This window comes from Drosophila suzukii, chromosome 2R (assembly GCF_043229965.1).
Source record: "Drosophila suzukii chromosome 2R, CBGP_Dsuzu_IsoJpt1.0, whole genome shotgun sequence".
NCBI classification, from domain to species: Eukaryota; Metazoa; Arthropoda; class Insecta; order Diptera; family Drosophilidae; genus Drosophila; species Drosophila suzukii.
Genome location: NC_092081.1, coordinates 7,072,391 through 7,088,699, shown reverse-complemented (window position 1 = coordinate 7,088,699; position 16,309 = coordinate 7,072,391). Strand labels below are relative to the sequence as shown.

The 16,309-nt window shown below is 40.1% G+C and overlaps 2 protein-coding genes across 51 annotated transcripts in view; one reads left to right on the top strand and one right to left on the bottom strand.

Moving 5' to 3' along the window:
* The first annotated feature begins 481 nt into the window (after positions 1-481).
* Positions 482-2,524, top strand: LOC108017865 (golgin subfamily A member 6-like protein 25). Its single transcript, XM_017085024.4, has 4 exons — positions 482-601; positions 1,073-1,528; positions 1,583-1,840; positions 1,903-2,524. The coding sequence occupies exons 1-4, from the start codon at positions 581-583 to the stop codon at positions 2,155-2,157; spliced, it is 990 nt and encodes a 329-aa protein (XP_016940513.1). The 5' UTR covers positions 482-580; the 3' UTR covers positions 2,158-2,524.
* Positions 2,525-9,704: 7,180 nt separating this feature from the next.
* The window catches only part of Dscam1 (Down syndrome cell adhesion molecule 1), a 68,463-nt gene continuing 61,858 nt past the window's right edge, over positions 9,705-16,309 (bottom strand). For 30 of the 50 annotated variants that reach the window (XM_070995035.1, XM_070995055.1, XM_070995048.1 and 27 more), the window contains 9 exons: positions 15,082-15,237; positions 14,338-14,487; positions 13,193-13,503; positions 12,946-13,126; positions 12,734-12,892; positions 12,549-12,563; positions 11,719-11,785; positions 11,517-11,528; positions 9,705-10,929 (listed from right to left, as the gene is read on the bottom strand). In XM_070995035.1, coding sequence (XP_070851136.1) covers positions 10,848-10,929; positions 11,517-11,528; positions 11,719-11,785; positions 12,549-12,563; positions 12,734-12,892; positions 12,946-13,126; positions 13,193-13,503; positions 14,338-14,487; positions 15,082-15,237 — 1,133 coding nt within the window. In that variant the 3' untranslated portion in view covers positions 9,705-10,847. Of the gene's footprint in view, positions 10,930-11,516; positions 11,529-11,718; positions 11,786-12,548; positions 12,564-12,733; positions 12,893-12,945; positions 13,127-13,192; positions 13,504-14,337; positions 14,488-15,069; positions 15,238-16,309 lie in introns of all 50 variants that reach the window. The other 20 variants (XM_065863996.2, XM_070995054.1, XM_017085206.4 and 17 more) reach the window with 12 other exon arrangements.

The window sequence follows — 16,309 nt, the reverse complement described above, 5'->3', positions numbered from 1 at the left end:
CGGCCTACAGTGCGTATGCGTATTCGTGGTCTCTTTCGTATTGTTTTGAAGCTGCGGCGTTACCTTGGGAAAATCCGCGCAGTCATCGGCGGTCCAAGAGCGGTTCCATCTTGAGGCAGCTCCATCAGCTGGCGAGCAGAGCGCCATCCACTCTCACTCTCTGCGGTTTTCGGTTTCAGTTTGCTTTTGCTTTTGCTTTGCCACTGCTTTGCTTTTGCTTTTACTTTGCTTTTGCTTTCGATGGAACGACGTCGGCAGCGACGCGGCGCCGCAGCTGCGTGCATTTTGCACCTGGAGTAAGAGTAAGTCACCTGGGCAGAGGAGCGCCAAAGCTTTGGTCCGCTGGCGATTGTGGATTTGGTTTGTCTTTTGTTGTATTTGGCTCTGGCCGCCGCTGCTTTTGCGCTCTGCCCACGGCGACTGCGACGCCGGAGTCGGTGGCTCGGAGACGAGACCATTCAAAATATAAATAGATGTGCATGTAGGGAAATGCGAATAGTGTTCATAGAAGACCTCAGAGGAGGCACATATCAGCTCCTTTTGTTTTGACGCGCTGTTGGTGGTGCAAGGGATACCAAGCATGAGATCCCTAAGTCTGTTGGTTAGTGTCCGAAAGATACGAAATATACCAAAGTGAATCCTCGAAAGACAATTTAATATATGTGTTTTAATAAAAAAAACAGTTGAAGTGAAAACATCAGTGCGAAAAATGACTAAAAAATAAATATAGCACTTCATTTACAAAGTTTAATGACCAACAAAAACAAACAAATTCCAAAAAAATTAATGTCTTAAAAACTAAGTTCGGATTAAAATTAACCTCTACATAAGGTCGAAGTTTATGTCTTGGAACACTAACTAAAGTTCATACCGAAAAATAACATTTTGATCTTGAAAGATTACTAATAAAAGTCGTACCAGACTATTATTTAAATACCAAAAAGAAAACATATATTATTAATATATTTGATGTGATGTTATAGTCAGATTTTAGTAATCACAGTAATATTAAATGGTTTACTACTGTGTTCCCTGAATAATACCATCTATCCAATATCCTATTTTCCCATAGCTACTCAGCGCCAGCTGCGCGCTAATCCTAAGTTTAGCCTACGCCCATCCGCCAGAGGGCGTATGGAAGAAGAAGCTCACCTGGAAGGAGGATTGGGTCCAGGTGTGGAAGACCGTCAAGAAGGAGGCGTGGGAAACCAAATGGAAGAAGGTTTCCGTTCCAATTTGGAAGGAAGTCAAGGTCCCTGTCTGGAAGGAAGAACAGGTTCCCGACTGGAAGATCGTTAAGAAGCCGAAAATCGAGGAGAGAGAGGTTCCCGCCTGGAAGGAGGTCAAGGTGGCCGATTGGAAGAAGGTAACGAAACCCATTTGGGTGCCCACCAAGGTGGCCGTCTGGAAGGAGATCCAGGTGCCCATCTGGAAGGAGGTGCAGGTCCCCTTCTGGAAGGAAATCCAAGTGCCCATTTGGAAGGAAGTACAGGTGGCAGACTGGAAGCAAATGTTTGAGCCCCAATGGGTAAGTGATGGTCAGATTTTATGGAAACAAGAACCAATTTGGAATTTCGATCAGGTGAAAATGGGCATTCCCGGCGAAAAGTTCTTGGGCAAGGATCACGAGGGCTGGGAGTACACCAGCCACGATCTCTGGCGCAAGAAGCTCATCTGGAAGCCAGTGTGGAAGAAGGTCTGGCGCACCGAGAAGAAGCAGGAGTGGAAGACCGAAAAGAAGCAGGAGTGGCGCACTGAGAAGAAGCAGGAGTGGAAGACTGAGAAGGTCCAAGAGTGGAAGCAGGACAAGAAGCTGGAGTGGAAGGACGAGTGGGTTCAGGTGGGTGTTCATAAAATGCTATAAGTCCTAAGAAGATAGCTAATAAACTCATTATGACGCAGGTGTGGAAGAACGTGAAGAAGCAGATCTGGATCAAGGAGAAGCGCGAGACCTGGGTCGAGGAGAAGGTGCAGATCTGGCGCACCGAGAAGCGCCAGGTGTGGGCCACCGAGAAGCGGCAGGCGTGGAAGGACGAGTGGCAGTCGGTCAACGTGCCCGTGTGGAAGGAGGTCAAGGTGCAGGAGTGGAAGAAGGTGTGGAAGCCCGTCTGGGAGAAGGTGTGGGTGCCGGTGAGCCATGGCCACGGATGGGACTAGGTCCGCGGCAGGGGTCTCCGCTTGGCCGCCGGCCAGGCGACAGCACTGATATCTGATAACTGATCCCGCTGATCCCTGATCCCGCTGATCCCCCTGTGATTCTGTGATGCAGGATGGACTACAGATCACAATCGCCCCTGTGTACAACCCAACACGCTGAAATTGTTACATAGACTTAATGTTGTAAGGCATCCATTCCACTTTCCTCCTGCATTTTGTACAAATCACCTCATACCTTTCGTTACCTGTTGGAATTACCCATCTCCCGCCCCCTTCATCGCCGTCTTTCCCAAGTGTACAAATTAGTCATGCGCGCGTTTTTGTCTTTAAGTTATACAAAATTCAATAAAACAACAAAAATTATAAACACTCTTTGGTATTTCTTATATGGGCGAGATATTACAAAGCCCGCTAAAAATTGTTTTGTAAATATGTAGTTAAACTTAATTATAATCCCCATGCGGATCACACACACACACACGAAAATTGATGTACAAAAACATTTCTCGTAAAATAAAAACTACTATAACAATAACTATAAACATAAACATAAAAACTGAATGCTTTTAATTATGGTTTGGGGAGAAATTACCTACTTTGCAGACTTTGGATGGGATGAAGCGTTGCCCCCAGCTTTGTGGATGAAGCAATTTTGGTAGTTTCAGCGATGATTCGATTTCCAGGGCCATTACAGCGAAGATGCAACTCATAAACATTCGATTTTGGCCCACGACACCCGGAAGTTAGATAAGTGCCGAAACTACCAAAAAAGTCGGCAGCATCGTTCAGCTGGAATTGGCAAAAAGGCCATGAGCCAAAGTCAACAACTGCAGTGGTGACGATGATGATGATGATGATGTGTATAATCATGACGATGATGTGGATGTTGATGGCGATGCCTTTTGCCTAGATGCCAAATAAATCTCAAGGAAGCATCTCCGCGTCAGATAAGCGGCAACAATACCGCTGCCACTTCCTGTTGCCAAGTTGAAGTTGAATGCAGCTGCCTTAGGTTCACTTGCAGATACAGATACTGCTGCAGTTGCAGATGCAGTTTCGGTTTCATCGCATCTAACGGCTAAGCGATTCCAAGTCACTCGGTCGGTTGCCACATGCTGCTTTAATTGACTCCCCCCGCTTTCGCGCAGTGTGTCTGTGTGCCAAAAAGCGAAACCCGCATAAGGTTAGCAGAGGAAGCCAACTGTTGCAGTTGCAATCCGAGCCTGCGGCGCTCTGGGGGATTAGGTAACCGCCGCAAAAAGTTCGAGTTCAAGCAAACATTCCCCCCAGACCGTTGGCAAATTCAGTTGCTGCCGCCTAATGATGTTGCCGGAGATTTTGGCAAATCAACAATTGACGAGGCCTGCAAATGAGTTTTGAGTCGGGGGTGTGGATGCCGCCGAAGGCTGACTGGCGAAAGATGAGCCACGATAAAGGCCCAAAGATGCAACATACATTGTTAATGAGCACAATGGGCTCGCTTCAGTTATTTCCCTGACTTTCGGTAATTGATTTTCTCGCTCTTACATCATAGGTTATATTTCAGCATTTGGGATTCTTTCTTCGCCTGAACAATTAGCCCCTAATTATTCCAAGGTCGTAGCCCAGCTTTCCTCAGCAGCACGGAAAATTGATTGGATTTCCATTGAAATTTGAAACCATTATCAACGCATCACGGTCTGCTTTTGTGTGTTTGGACCACAGCTTAATTTGTCACAAGCCAAATATCCGTATCAATCTTTGTCAAACACCCCAATGCAATTGTTCGACATGGTGTGTGCTGATGCTCGAATTGCATTCCATTTTTATATAACCGCCAAACAAGTGTCATGCTAAGCCAAGACTTACGAGCTCTATAAAAATGATAAACAAGCAAAAACAACCGACACTTAACGCATTCGAGTGAAGCTCATAATGGTGGTTGTTTTAATTATTGAAGCAACAGAAACACAGCAACATCCCAACATCGCATTGCACAAGCCGCAGCCGAAACAAAACGTAGCCAGCCACACAGACCGAGTGAAAGAAATTGAAAAAATGTAATAAAAATACATTTTAGCTAACAAAACAAAACAAAAAACAAGGAAGAACGCTATAGTCGAGTACCTCGACTATCAGATACCCGTTACTCAGCTAAATGGAGATATGCAAGCAGCAAAGCGAGATTAAAATGCGCCACCTACCGGCGGTATACAGATTTAAGCGTTATGGGCGTTAGAGTGGGCGTGGCAAATTTTTTTTTTGGACCAATCGCTAGGTATTGTCGAGACCAATACATTTCAGTTAAAATTTTTTATCTAGCATAACAATTTTGGGCGTCACAGGTTTTCGCGGTTTGTGGGAGTTAAAGTGGGCGTGGCAAATTTCTTTTTGGATCAATCGATAGGTATTGACGAGACCAATACATTTCAGTTAAAATTTTTTATCTAGCATGAAAATTGTGGGCGTCACAGGTTTTCGCGGTTTGTGGGCGTTAAAGTGGGCGTGGCAAACTTTTTTTTGGATCAATCGATAGGTATTGATGAGAACAATACATTTCAGCTAAAATTTTTATTCTAGTATCAAAACTGTAGGAGCCACAGTTTTGGGCGGTTTGTGGGCGTTAGAGTGGGCGTGGCACTGTGCTGAAACAAACTTGCGCTGCGTAAGAAGCTCAGGAATCTGCACGCCAAATCTCAATAGCCTAGCTCCCATAGTTTCCGAGATCTCAGCGTTCATCCGGACGGACAGACAGACGGACAGACGGACAGACGGACAGACGGACAGACGGACAGACGGACAGACGGACATGGCTAGATCGACTCGGCTAGTGATGCTGATCAAGAATATATATACTTTATGGGGTCGGAAACGCTTCCTTCTGCCTGTTACATACTTTCCGACGAATCTAGTATACCCTTTTACTCTACGAGTAACGGGTATAATTATAAAATCAGATCCAAACAAAACAACGCAGCGCAGCGACAGAAATATTTGATTGTAATAAATCTTTTGTTTGCGCCCCAGCAAAAAACTGAGTAAAAAGTGGCAGCGAAACATTTCTTGTACAAATAACTAAATGTAGTGGCTCAGGTTCAAGACGCCAACCGCAGCCGCAGCCGCGAGGCACGTGATGATTTTGGAGTCGAGCCCGCGGAGCGTGAAGCTGCAACTCTGGACGGATGACGAGGGGTTATTGCTCGCCTGGTGGTGCTGTTGACTCTTTTTTTTAGTAAACTGTAACCTGTGGATGTGGGTTAAGTCAAAGTCAAACTGGAGAACTGGAGCAGATACACAGCCTCCCCACTCCTCACTGCCCCTTGGTGACATTAGGCAAGTGTGGCAAGGTCGGCGGCAACACTCACTCGCTGATTAAATGCTGAATTAGCGGCAGTCCGCAAAGAGAAAAACGAGCAGTGAGGCAACTAAGTCACTAACCAGCCACAAAAGCCATGACGTTGCCGAAATGGCAAACGAGATGTTGCAAAAGGGGCAGACGTGCGCTGCGAGTTCGAGTACCACGGGTACTATACAGTACTTGCAGCCAGGGGCCGTTAAAAATGATTAAAGGGCGGCACCGAGATTGCGTTGTCAACGCGCTTGTCCCGTATCTCCAATCTATATAAATCCTATTTTATAGCTGACCGTCGACTCAACTCTGCGTTGCAAACGAAAGACTCAGGCAACGAACTTGATTTGGTCATCTCGCAAATCGCAACTCTTAGTCAATTTATTCAATTTTCAAGAGCGCTTTGTTGTGATGTTTTGCTATTTTAATATTTATTCCCCTTACCCACACCTTTTTGTTTATATTATTTTATTTAATTGCTCTATTAAAGACCATTTAAACTAAGTTCCTGCTTCCTAATGCTACTACAGGCTAATTCATGTTTTCTTCATTACCTTTAAGTCACATATGTTTGTTTAATTGCCGGGACTTATTGCGTTATTTTTTTTTAAATTAAAAATGAACAAATGTTTTAGAAAAAAAGTTTACAGACACAATATGTTATTTTCTAAAAATTATTTATTATTATATATATAATAATATATATTTATACAAAAAAAATAGAGGTGGTAATATGAAAAATAAATAATTTTCAAGTATTTAGCACCTCATAAAACTCTAATTTATTTTTCCGCAAGACTGATATACGATTTTTTACTTTAATGCTCAATCATTTAATTGATTATTGTGCTTACCTTATGCTTTATTACTTATTATTTTTTCTTTCACATCATGTGTACTGAGCCCATGCAAATAATGGCATAGTCCCCTTGTGGCCTACTTGTTCCACCTGCTGACACGCCCCCACTAACCAAATGTTGGCCATGCAACTCCAGTGTTTGGAACATGGGATGCCCCTGTGGCTTCCTCCAGCCATTCAAATGCAAACGACTTGATTGTCAAACATAGTTATTATTTTTTGCTCTGTTTTTATTTTATTTCACCCCCCTTTTCAGTTTGGCCTACCCCCATGCGGTTAATTTATGGCAACGCTCTACGACAAATAAAGTTTACGACTTCCCCTCAGAGTTCTGCGACTGATACGCTAAATGATCAATATTTGATGGGAGTATTTGTCATGTTTCCATCGCCAGTAGCCAGTAGTCGGCAGTATCCAGTATCCAGTAGCTCGCAGGCCATTTAGCGCTTAAACGCTCAATTGCGGGGAATCCCCGCAGCCCTCGCCGCCCATTTGCATGTTGAAATTTCTGTTATGCAGCGAAGACAATGCACAATTGTTGGATGTGCCGGGGCGCCAATCGCAATTGTTTGCGAATAATTTTCATTTTTTTAACTTTTTTCCTTCTGCCTAACTACCGACCACATCCACATGGTTTTATTGGCAAGGCGTTTTCAAGGGGGCATGGCATGGTGTCTCGGTCTTATACATTTAATGAGCCACATTTAGTTGAAAATCATCGGATTTTGCAACAATTAATTATATTACGCAAGGCCTTTATGCCCGGAGAGTGTGAATTGTAAGCGGCTTTTGATTGAATTGGGCAATCGCGGCATGCAAAATAATGATGATGACCGAGACTTGGGTAACTTGTGCATTTCTGGACCTCTGCAGGTGTCTCTCACCGAGCTGTTGGCCCGGCCAACTTGCAGTGTTTGCATCAGCACTTGTTCTTTGCAGAGGGCTTAGTCTGCAGTCGCTAACTGGATGTGCAAATCCCAAGTGCTGCCTCCGATGGCCAAATATTTATGTGCAAATAAGGCGGCTGGAACGGCGGGTTTTGTTGTCCTAAATTTCAAAGCTCGCACCAGGGAAGTGAGTATCCATGCCTTGTCAATTGAAAGGGAGAAATACCTTGAATATATTTGCAAAAAATCACATTGTCTAACAAAACCGGTAGCTAGCCTAATATTACTTATTTAACTTTCACAAGGCAAGATAATATGAAATATTTATTGTCGTTTAGGATGTTTCTTTCTGTGGACTAATAGGGAAGTCAAGAACCCCCTGAAAATTAAAGTAGAATATGTAAACTTATATTAACCTAGCCGATTTGAATCAAAAATCATATTAAGGCCCACGATGAAAACATAAAATAATAATCCTTAAAACTAACTTTGTCCACTTTTAATTTTTTAGGTCATAAAAAATGTTTAAAAATATTTTTATTAAAATTAGTCAGTATTAGTTCGTTAAGTTTAAAATAAATAATATATTAATTATAATGCATAATTAAAATTTATATTATTAAGAAGTTGTTTTTCATCTTTTTCTTGTTTCCAACGGCTGTTGCTGTATGCACATAATGTATTTAACCAAACCACCTTGAGCCTAAAAGTATGTTATAAGAAATAAGCTTACCCAAAATAAGAGAAAATGTAAGCACACTTTCAGCTGAAAAGAGATGTTACCTTGTTAGATAAATGTTTCAAAAAATACTTTAATATTAAATATGTTCCATGTTGTATCCTCCAGTAAAATTTACCCAACACCTTGTTTTATCCAACATAAATTGGCATTTATTTAGTTTTAATTGGTTTCTGTTTGACTTGTATGACACTGGAACTGGAAACTGACAAAGTTTTTTATTCGCCTGTCGGACATGCAAAGTGATCAAATTTCGGGTGGGCACTACCAATCCGTTCCATATAGACCAGATCGGAAGCTGTGATGGTTATACCCGCGCATGCCGATTTTTGTCAGTTCAATACATTCAATATTTAATATAGTTAATATATGTATGCTTTCGTAATTGTAATTAGTAATACACATATTTGTAGTATTCAATTTGGGGTTTACCATATAATGCCGCGCTTAATGATTACGAATGTTGCCACTGGGGTACTGATTCTTCTCTTAATTTCATATAATATTCGTTCTGCTAAGAAGGAGCGAGTGATTAGTATAAATGCGTTTTAAACTGCCTGACCCATTCGGTTACAGAATTCAAATGTGTGCTGATCGTGCTTAGTTCTTCTCGAAGTCGAGCCTGATGTGCGTTGAAGTTGAATGGCTTTTGTCCCATTTGTGTATAGGTATGTGGTGTGTTTCTTTGGGAGTTAAATTTTGATTAATGCGTTTTATGTAAAGTTAAGTAAAAAACTTGTTGTATATGTTCGTATATGCATGTACGCTTATCGCTTAAATAATTACAAGTATGTAGCGCCGTTTAATAAATGCAAAAAGTGGTACTTTCGACAATGAAGCAACTCAAAAAGCGTTCGACTCGATTTGAGTTGAATTATTCATGCATGATATAATAGTATGAAAAATGGATTATGCTGTGTCTATATAGTATTACCGTACTTATCCTAAGTTCTTTAATTTTCAAACCGCTTTGTTTAAATATTCGTTTTTCTTTGTAATGCCAAAATTGTTTTGTTTTGATTTTGATTTGCCGAAAAGTTTATAAATTTAATGAGGGTAATTAAAATCGTGTTTGTTCGTTACAATTTCTGAAATCCAACGTTCTTTTGACTCTAGAATATTGCTTGCTATTTTAATTACTTGAAAATTTGTAGGTGTTTTCCTTTCCTTTGTTTATTGATTAAATGCCGTTTCCTTTACTATACACTACTTAATATTTGTAGTTCGTTTGCCATGAAAATTTGTAGTACATTCATATAGGTAAGCAATCTTAGTTTTTCACAACACTACATTTATATATACGTATATATCTATATAAAACTGGAGTAGTCTGGGTAAGAGTGAGTATTAATTTAGATAGGTCAAGTGGGAAATGAAAGAGAGTGAAATGAAATCATAATTCTAATAAAGAACTCTAAAAGTGTTTTCGTCTCCCATTGGTTAAATGCAGTTCATGATGTGCTCGAAGGACGAGGATCAAAATCCAGTTCCGATCTCTTGGCAGTGCCCTGCTGAAACACTATGGATTTATCTCGAAGATGCCCTGCTATTTCTACGTGTTGAGCAAAATACCGGGTTTCCTCGTAACTCCTTCTGCAAAACTTGGATTGATCCGCTTTCGTTTTCAACTTGCATTAGTCAGTCTTTGTAGTGTTGGTGGTATCTCCACGGGTTCTCTGGGCACAATGGGCGGAACCCCAAAACAATAAACAACCAAAATAAAAACGAACTGAATTGTAAATAAAATCAAAAGCATATATTTAGCAACTTATGAACTAAGAACTTAAAATAGATCAAATGAAGTGAAATAAACAATTTCGGGTTCTCTTAAAGCTTCAAATGCGTATAACTCATGTTCAAAACGGTATATATCAGAATTGGTTTAAATAAATCGTGCTTGTGTGTATCGGTGTGGGCCTTGAGTGTCCTGGGGATCTTGTATAATACATTCAATTGTTGTGGCTGCGATTTGTGCATTGAACAGTTTTCAATTTGTTTTGTTGGAAGCGCATTTTTGAATAAAATATTAAAGTTAAATTAAAATAGGACAAATGCATGTCCTATAAATAATGAATAAAGCGAATACAGAATACAATTACTGACTCACAAAGTTTTACAAATAAACAAACATCACAAGTCAACGCAAAACGCAAACAAAACTCCAAATGTGCGCTGTCCTACGAATTACAAAATGTATAGGAAGAAATCATACAATTCGTATATGTTATGACTAAGTATATCAATTAGACGAGTTAATATTATGACTTTGACTTAGGCTAGGCAAAGGATGAGTTTTCTGCTCCTGGCATAAATGGCAAAAGTTTACACAAACAGATTCGGAAATCAATCTTCTCTTTACACACAAGAATTCATCGTATTTGATGTTGTTCTGATATTTCGGTAGACACCGCTTAAAACTAAAACACACTGTATTAGAAATTAGTTTCAATTATTCATACGCGAATACGTAAGTATGTTTTTGTGATTTCTTTTTTTTTCGGGGATGTTCTGGTATTATCTCTCGTATATCTTTTAGTAATTTCCTTTAGTATTTCCTGCACACACTTATAGTAGTTATTCATATATGAATGTATTTATATATACTTTATGTATGTTTGGTTTGCTGCTTGCATAGACAATATAAATATGTTTCTTGAAATTTGCATTCTTTTCGTTATAATTACTTGAAGTAGTTGAATAATTTTATGTGTATATGCGGTAATAACTCCCCCTATTTTCTCTCCGTGTGTGTTGATGATCTGTCTGTGTATGTACCTGTGTGTGTGTGTCTGAGGGTCATTCAACTCCCACGCACTTCATGCACTTAAATCACTAAGCTAAAATGCCACGCCCATCGTCGCAGGAGGGGCTTACAAATTACACTGCCATAGTATCGTAGGCTGTGAATCCTGCGCCATTTGTTTGTTGGAGTTGGAGTTGTTTTGGGCCGGTTTCGTTTCTGCACGTGAAAAGATATATCTGATTAGTGGATATTCTGGGCAAGAGTACCAGGATTATTAGGTTTATGCTGCAACCAAAGCATTGCAAGAAAACGAGATGGGATCTTTCGATGGTTTCTTTAAGATTATAAAGATTCCGACGGTAACCCATCCTGATCCCATCTCGTCTTGGTGGCCGTGTCTTTATGTTCTGTTCGTGGCTTAACATAGTTTACTTCTGGTTCTTTTTTTTGGTTTTGGCAAGCTGAGGCCAAGCACAAAGCTGCAATAAACTGTTAATACGAGTACTTATGGAAACACTTGAGTATTTTGTGATAGACAGATATGGTATAGGGTCTGCTTATCATATGGAGTAGTTTATCAAAAGGATTTCAAAACATTCAACTGTGATTTGCTGTCAAACCAAAAACCAAACCAAAAGAAATCAAAGACAAAACCAATACAATATACAACATAAAATGAAAATCAAAAACTCAAGTTGGGTTATACATAGATGTGAGGTATATATGCACTCTTGGTTAGTATTGATAAGTAGGTGCGTGGGCATGCAGGTTAGTCACATTTTGTTAGGTTTTTCAAGACTTACAACTGTCGTCGACTATTGTCAGCGATCATAATCATTCACAATTAGGGTATTAAGTAAATGAAGAAAGGAAGATTAATTGTTTGAGATTAGTCAAAGAAGAATTGCATCAGAACAACAATCAATCTGTGCAACTGTTTCAACATCTGATGATTTACGTGTAGGTTTGTGAATATTCTTTATCAGGCCGCTTGACCTGTCTTACCTTTCAATCAGTTTACGCATTTCTTCGGTGGTGCGCTGATCTTTCGGTTGTGGGGATCGCTTCACTGCTGCGAGTTCAGCATTTTGGGGTTCAAAATATTTGCAAAAGAAATTGGTTTGTGTTGCCCGAACCGATAGAGTAGGGTAATATATAAATTTAATAAAGTTCCATAAAAGAAAACGGAAAGAAAAATTCAAAATGGAGATGAAATCATAAAAACATAATTAGCTTAGATCTAAAAAACATAAGCTCGACGTCCAATCATAAATGAGTAACTTCGTGCAGGTATCTTGAAAATAAGTGCGGATCCCCCGTATCTTTACTTATTCGGATCTCTAAAAGGTCCTCCCATGCAGGATTCTAGTACAATTCGAATTCTCGGGTTGTGATTAGATACAAACATAAAACATTGAAATGCAAACGGTGTGCTCCATGAAGTGAAATGAAATGAAAAATGTGCAATAGAGTTGAATCTTAAAAATAAATAAACATAATTATTGTGTACCAAAACCAAAGTTAAATCGGAATAACTTAAGACAGTTACATTTAAAACGTTGATGTTCTTATACAAAAATTTAGCAAAACACAGCGTGAATATTTAAGGATGAGCGAGATAACAAAAAATCTCTGAAAAATGCGAGGACATTTTCAATGGTAATGACGAAGTTGAATGATCGCTGGATATATCTTATGGAATATACACAAATAGTTGATTATGAACGAGAGAGGCGAGGGGCTCGTGAGAAATTGAAGTATGAGGGGTGATCAGTTATCGAATGATGATCGTGATAATCACACAAACTAACTCAACTTCGGCTAGGATCACTCACCCTCATTGGAGTCTTCTAAAATATATTTTACACAAAATTTCGAACAGATAGAATTGAAAAAGATGGCGAATTGATATTGTTAAAATCTCTCGTATGTATCATGGCGAACTTTTTAGTTATATATTTAATGTAATAAAAACTTAAACATCGTTTCATCTGAGAGATGTCTCAAGTTCCCAACTTACCGCCGTAGTTTCCGCGTGGTCCGTGATCACGATCGCACTCTGCCTCTGAGATCTCGTTACTCTCCTTGGAGTCGTTGAATGAGGAGTTGCTCATGTCATGGTTGCGTGGCGGTGGTGGTGGTGGTTCGGGCGATCCATTGCCAGGGTTGCGAGCAGAGCCTATTAAAGAATTTATAAATACCTAAGTTAAGATAAAACCTTACTTTACTCACCGATACTGCGACGTCCCATGGATCCTCGAGAGCCGTAGTGATCGTAGGGCTGTCCGTAGGGACCTCCGTACTGCGAGCCATATTGATCCTCCTCGGGGGCGCAGTTGGCAGGATCGTCGTATTCGGGTCCGGGTCCGGAGTACAGGCTGCCGCCTTGAGAGTTGACGCGGGTGTATCGGCGCTACAGGTTAAGGAAAAATGTATCAGACTCTCTTCTACAAACGTTCTTAAAGTATTCACGACTCACATATTGATCCTCCTCGGCACAGTTGGCGGGGTCATCGTACTCGGGAGCTGGCGTGTAGATCGAGGACTGTCCTCCCTGGCTGTTCTTGCGCTGGTAGCGATTGGCCCTGGGCATCGACTGAGATCCGGAGCGGGAGTGGACGTGTCCTGGATGTCCTGGTGGGAGCATGGTGCCCGCGTGTCCGGGAACTGGGCCGGCGTGTCCGTTCTGGTGCGGGAAGGTCTGGAAGTTCATGGCCTTGGTGGGGTCCATTTCCTCGCGGAAGCCGAGCAGGTGGAACGTGGCATAGGGGCAGATTTCATCTTCCATGCCTTGCGGGGAAATAAATCGATTATGATCTGTGTCTCTCCAATAAATTTAGTGTGTTTTCAGTGGAAATGGTTTAGTGTTTTTAGTATGCTGCGATGATACCTGTTACCCTTTTCGTACCCCTTACCAAATGATTACTTACTAGTTGGTTAGCTTGAGTTAGCTGGATGCGACCAGGAGTTAGACTATAGGTTAGTGCGGGTAACGAACTTAAAAGTAGGTAAATACCAAGAGGGATCGATATAAAAAAATAAAATCATAAATTATAAAATCAATATAAAACTCTTTATTTTGATTTTTTTTAATCCTATGTTAACTCCTTTCATCGAGCTAGACTGCTGTTTCGGAAAAATGTAAAATTTCAATATCATTTTCTTTATTTAGACAAAATGAAACTAAAACCGACCATTTTTCATACTCTTCTTGTTTAGGTTTTTCAGATCCAGTATTCATGCTGAGATAAGAGACTTTGTAAACATTTGTAGGTTATAAAATTAACACCACATTGAGAAAAAGAAATTGCTTTTCCAAACAATTTAACTTTATGTTATCTTAACTGAAAGTTAACAGACTAATAGCTTAACAGGAGATTGAGAAATCGGAATGTAACGATTTGTATACCGTTTACAAAGGTTGAAATTAAATTAAGGCATATTTCTTGAGATTCGGAATAGTTTAGTGAGTTTAGTTTCAGTAAGTTAGTTTCAGTAAATTATATTTCAGTTATCGATCCACTCAATTAAAAAGGTTGGGATGTGAGGTTAGTGAGGTTCTTTCGGGGGTAAATAAAATAAAATCCTTAGAAGGGAGCGGCTGCTCCTCTCCGCTCCGCCTACCTGGATGCCTGTAGTGGCACTCGGCATTGCCATGGGCGTGGCCGTAATGGTTGCCGTGCATGGGGACTGGCGGCGCCTTCAGCTCCTCGTAGAGGTTGGGATTGCGCCGGGGATCCCAGGTCGAGTGGTTCGAGCGCAGGCCACCGCGGCCTGGACAATTCGTAGAGTGATTTTTATGTGGTTCAGGGTGAGGTGTGTGGATGGATTCGTTTCGAGTGTGGTTTTTTTCAATTTCCAATTTCGTACAACATCAAAAATAGGTCAACGGAAATCATAATCGAATTGAAGCAACCGAAGTGGTGCGGGATTTGGAGATGGTGCATGGGGAGCAAGAGGGTTAAACGATAAGTATAATGTCAATCAAAACCAAAAGAGGTAAAAAAAATGATTTTCTAAATTAACAACAACATTTAGTAATAATAGTTCTTTTCATGCCGGGACAGACGGGGAGGAACCGAAAAGGAAGCGGCTTAAAGAAGCAACACTAAGAATTTTTTGGGTCCGGAAAAGCTTAGCTTGAGTGTGATATGTGGGCAGATTTATACCCCTTGGTGTATGCAAAAGCAACGCAAAATACTTTTTGTGTATGTTTTTTTTTCGTTCGCAAAGTAAATGGAAGAAAGAACTAAGCCCCAGGCCATGCCCAGGGATCTGGGAACCGGGGGAACCTTTGAACCCCAGCCATGGACCCTCGGCATTAATAAATGTTGCATTGGAAATTTAGATGCTTACTTATGACTGTACCTCGCTTAATCCGGTCGCAGGTGTTGTAGTTGGATCCGGGAACAGGGGGCAGCTTCCGGTTGGGCGGGGCGATGTAGCCGAGCTCATCCCGCAGGTCAGGACGACGCTTGTCCAGGGTGGCGCCGGGTCCCATTGTCTGATTGTAAACTACATCGTCTAGAATTAATATATGATACGCCAACTCAATATTGAAACACTGAAGATGCTTTTCCTTCATTATATGCTGCTCGCATTCAATCAACTCGCATACTTTACTTCTGTTTTTTTCGATCTCGACTTGTTCCGTCACTCGTTTCCGGATTTGACAATTATTTTTGTTTTTATATTTTTTTTGTTTTTTGGTGCGGCATGTCAACACACTAAATGTGCTAAATAGTAGCTCAAAAATACAAGTTACAATTGCGTATAAAGATTCCAAAAGAGGTTACGTGAAGTGTTTTGGTTATTTGTTTTCGATTTTAAAATATACCAACTGGTTATTACGATTACGATTGATAACAATGACATGAAATGAGCGATGAACTTAATTTTGGATTTTACTCGACTTTACTCAATCATCGATCAAGAATCTCGATGGTGATTTCAAAAAGCATCTTAGTTTTGGTTGTATATAAAGGGGAAGTACGGAAAGTATTCAGAACTCAAAAACGAATACGATAGATTTGATATGTCTTGTTTTGTGGAGGATTTGTTGTAGATATAGATAGAGTAGTATTTGATTTTAGATTGTGAAAACTGCTTAGGCTGTAAGCAAAACGTATGTACAACAATGGGGCTAGTATAGATATATCGTTTACTATGGTTAAACTTATATAGCATATAAAAAGTGTAAGTCACAGAGCCAATAACAACAGCTCAAAAATAAATTTACAATTGGGCTTGCAATTTATTTATCTTTCAGTCGTTATCAGATGTTTCAGTACAACTTTCAAGTCATATTTGGCAATTGATAGACCAATTGGTTTAAATGACGATGATATATCAATGATGATTTTATATGTACACACAGATATTGACACTAAGTGAATATATTATATGAATTATTATATATATTTTAATAGTTTGGTATATTTTCAGTATTTGTCTGTTGACTGTTTATGTTGGTATATTTTTGGAGTGCGATCTTTTGGTATATTTCTGTAAGAGTAGCTTGTATAAATATTTCAATAAATATAAGTGAATCATGCAAAGCCAAACTACACATTAACATTCCATTAATAAATAAGTT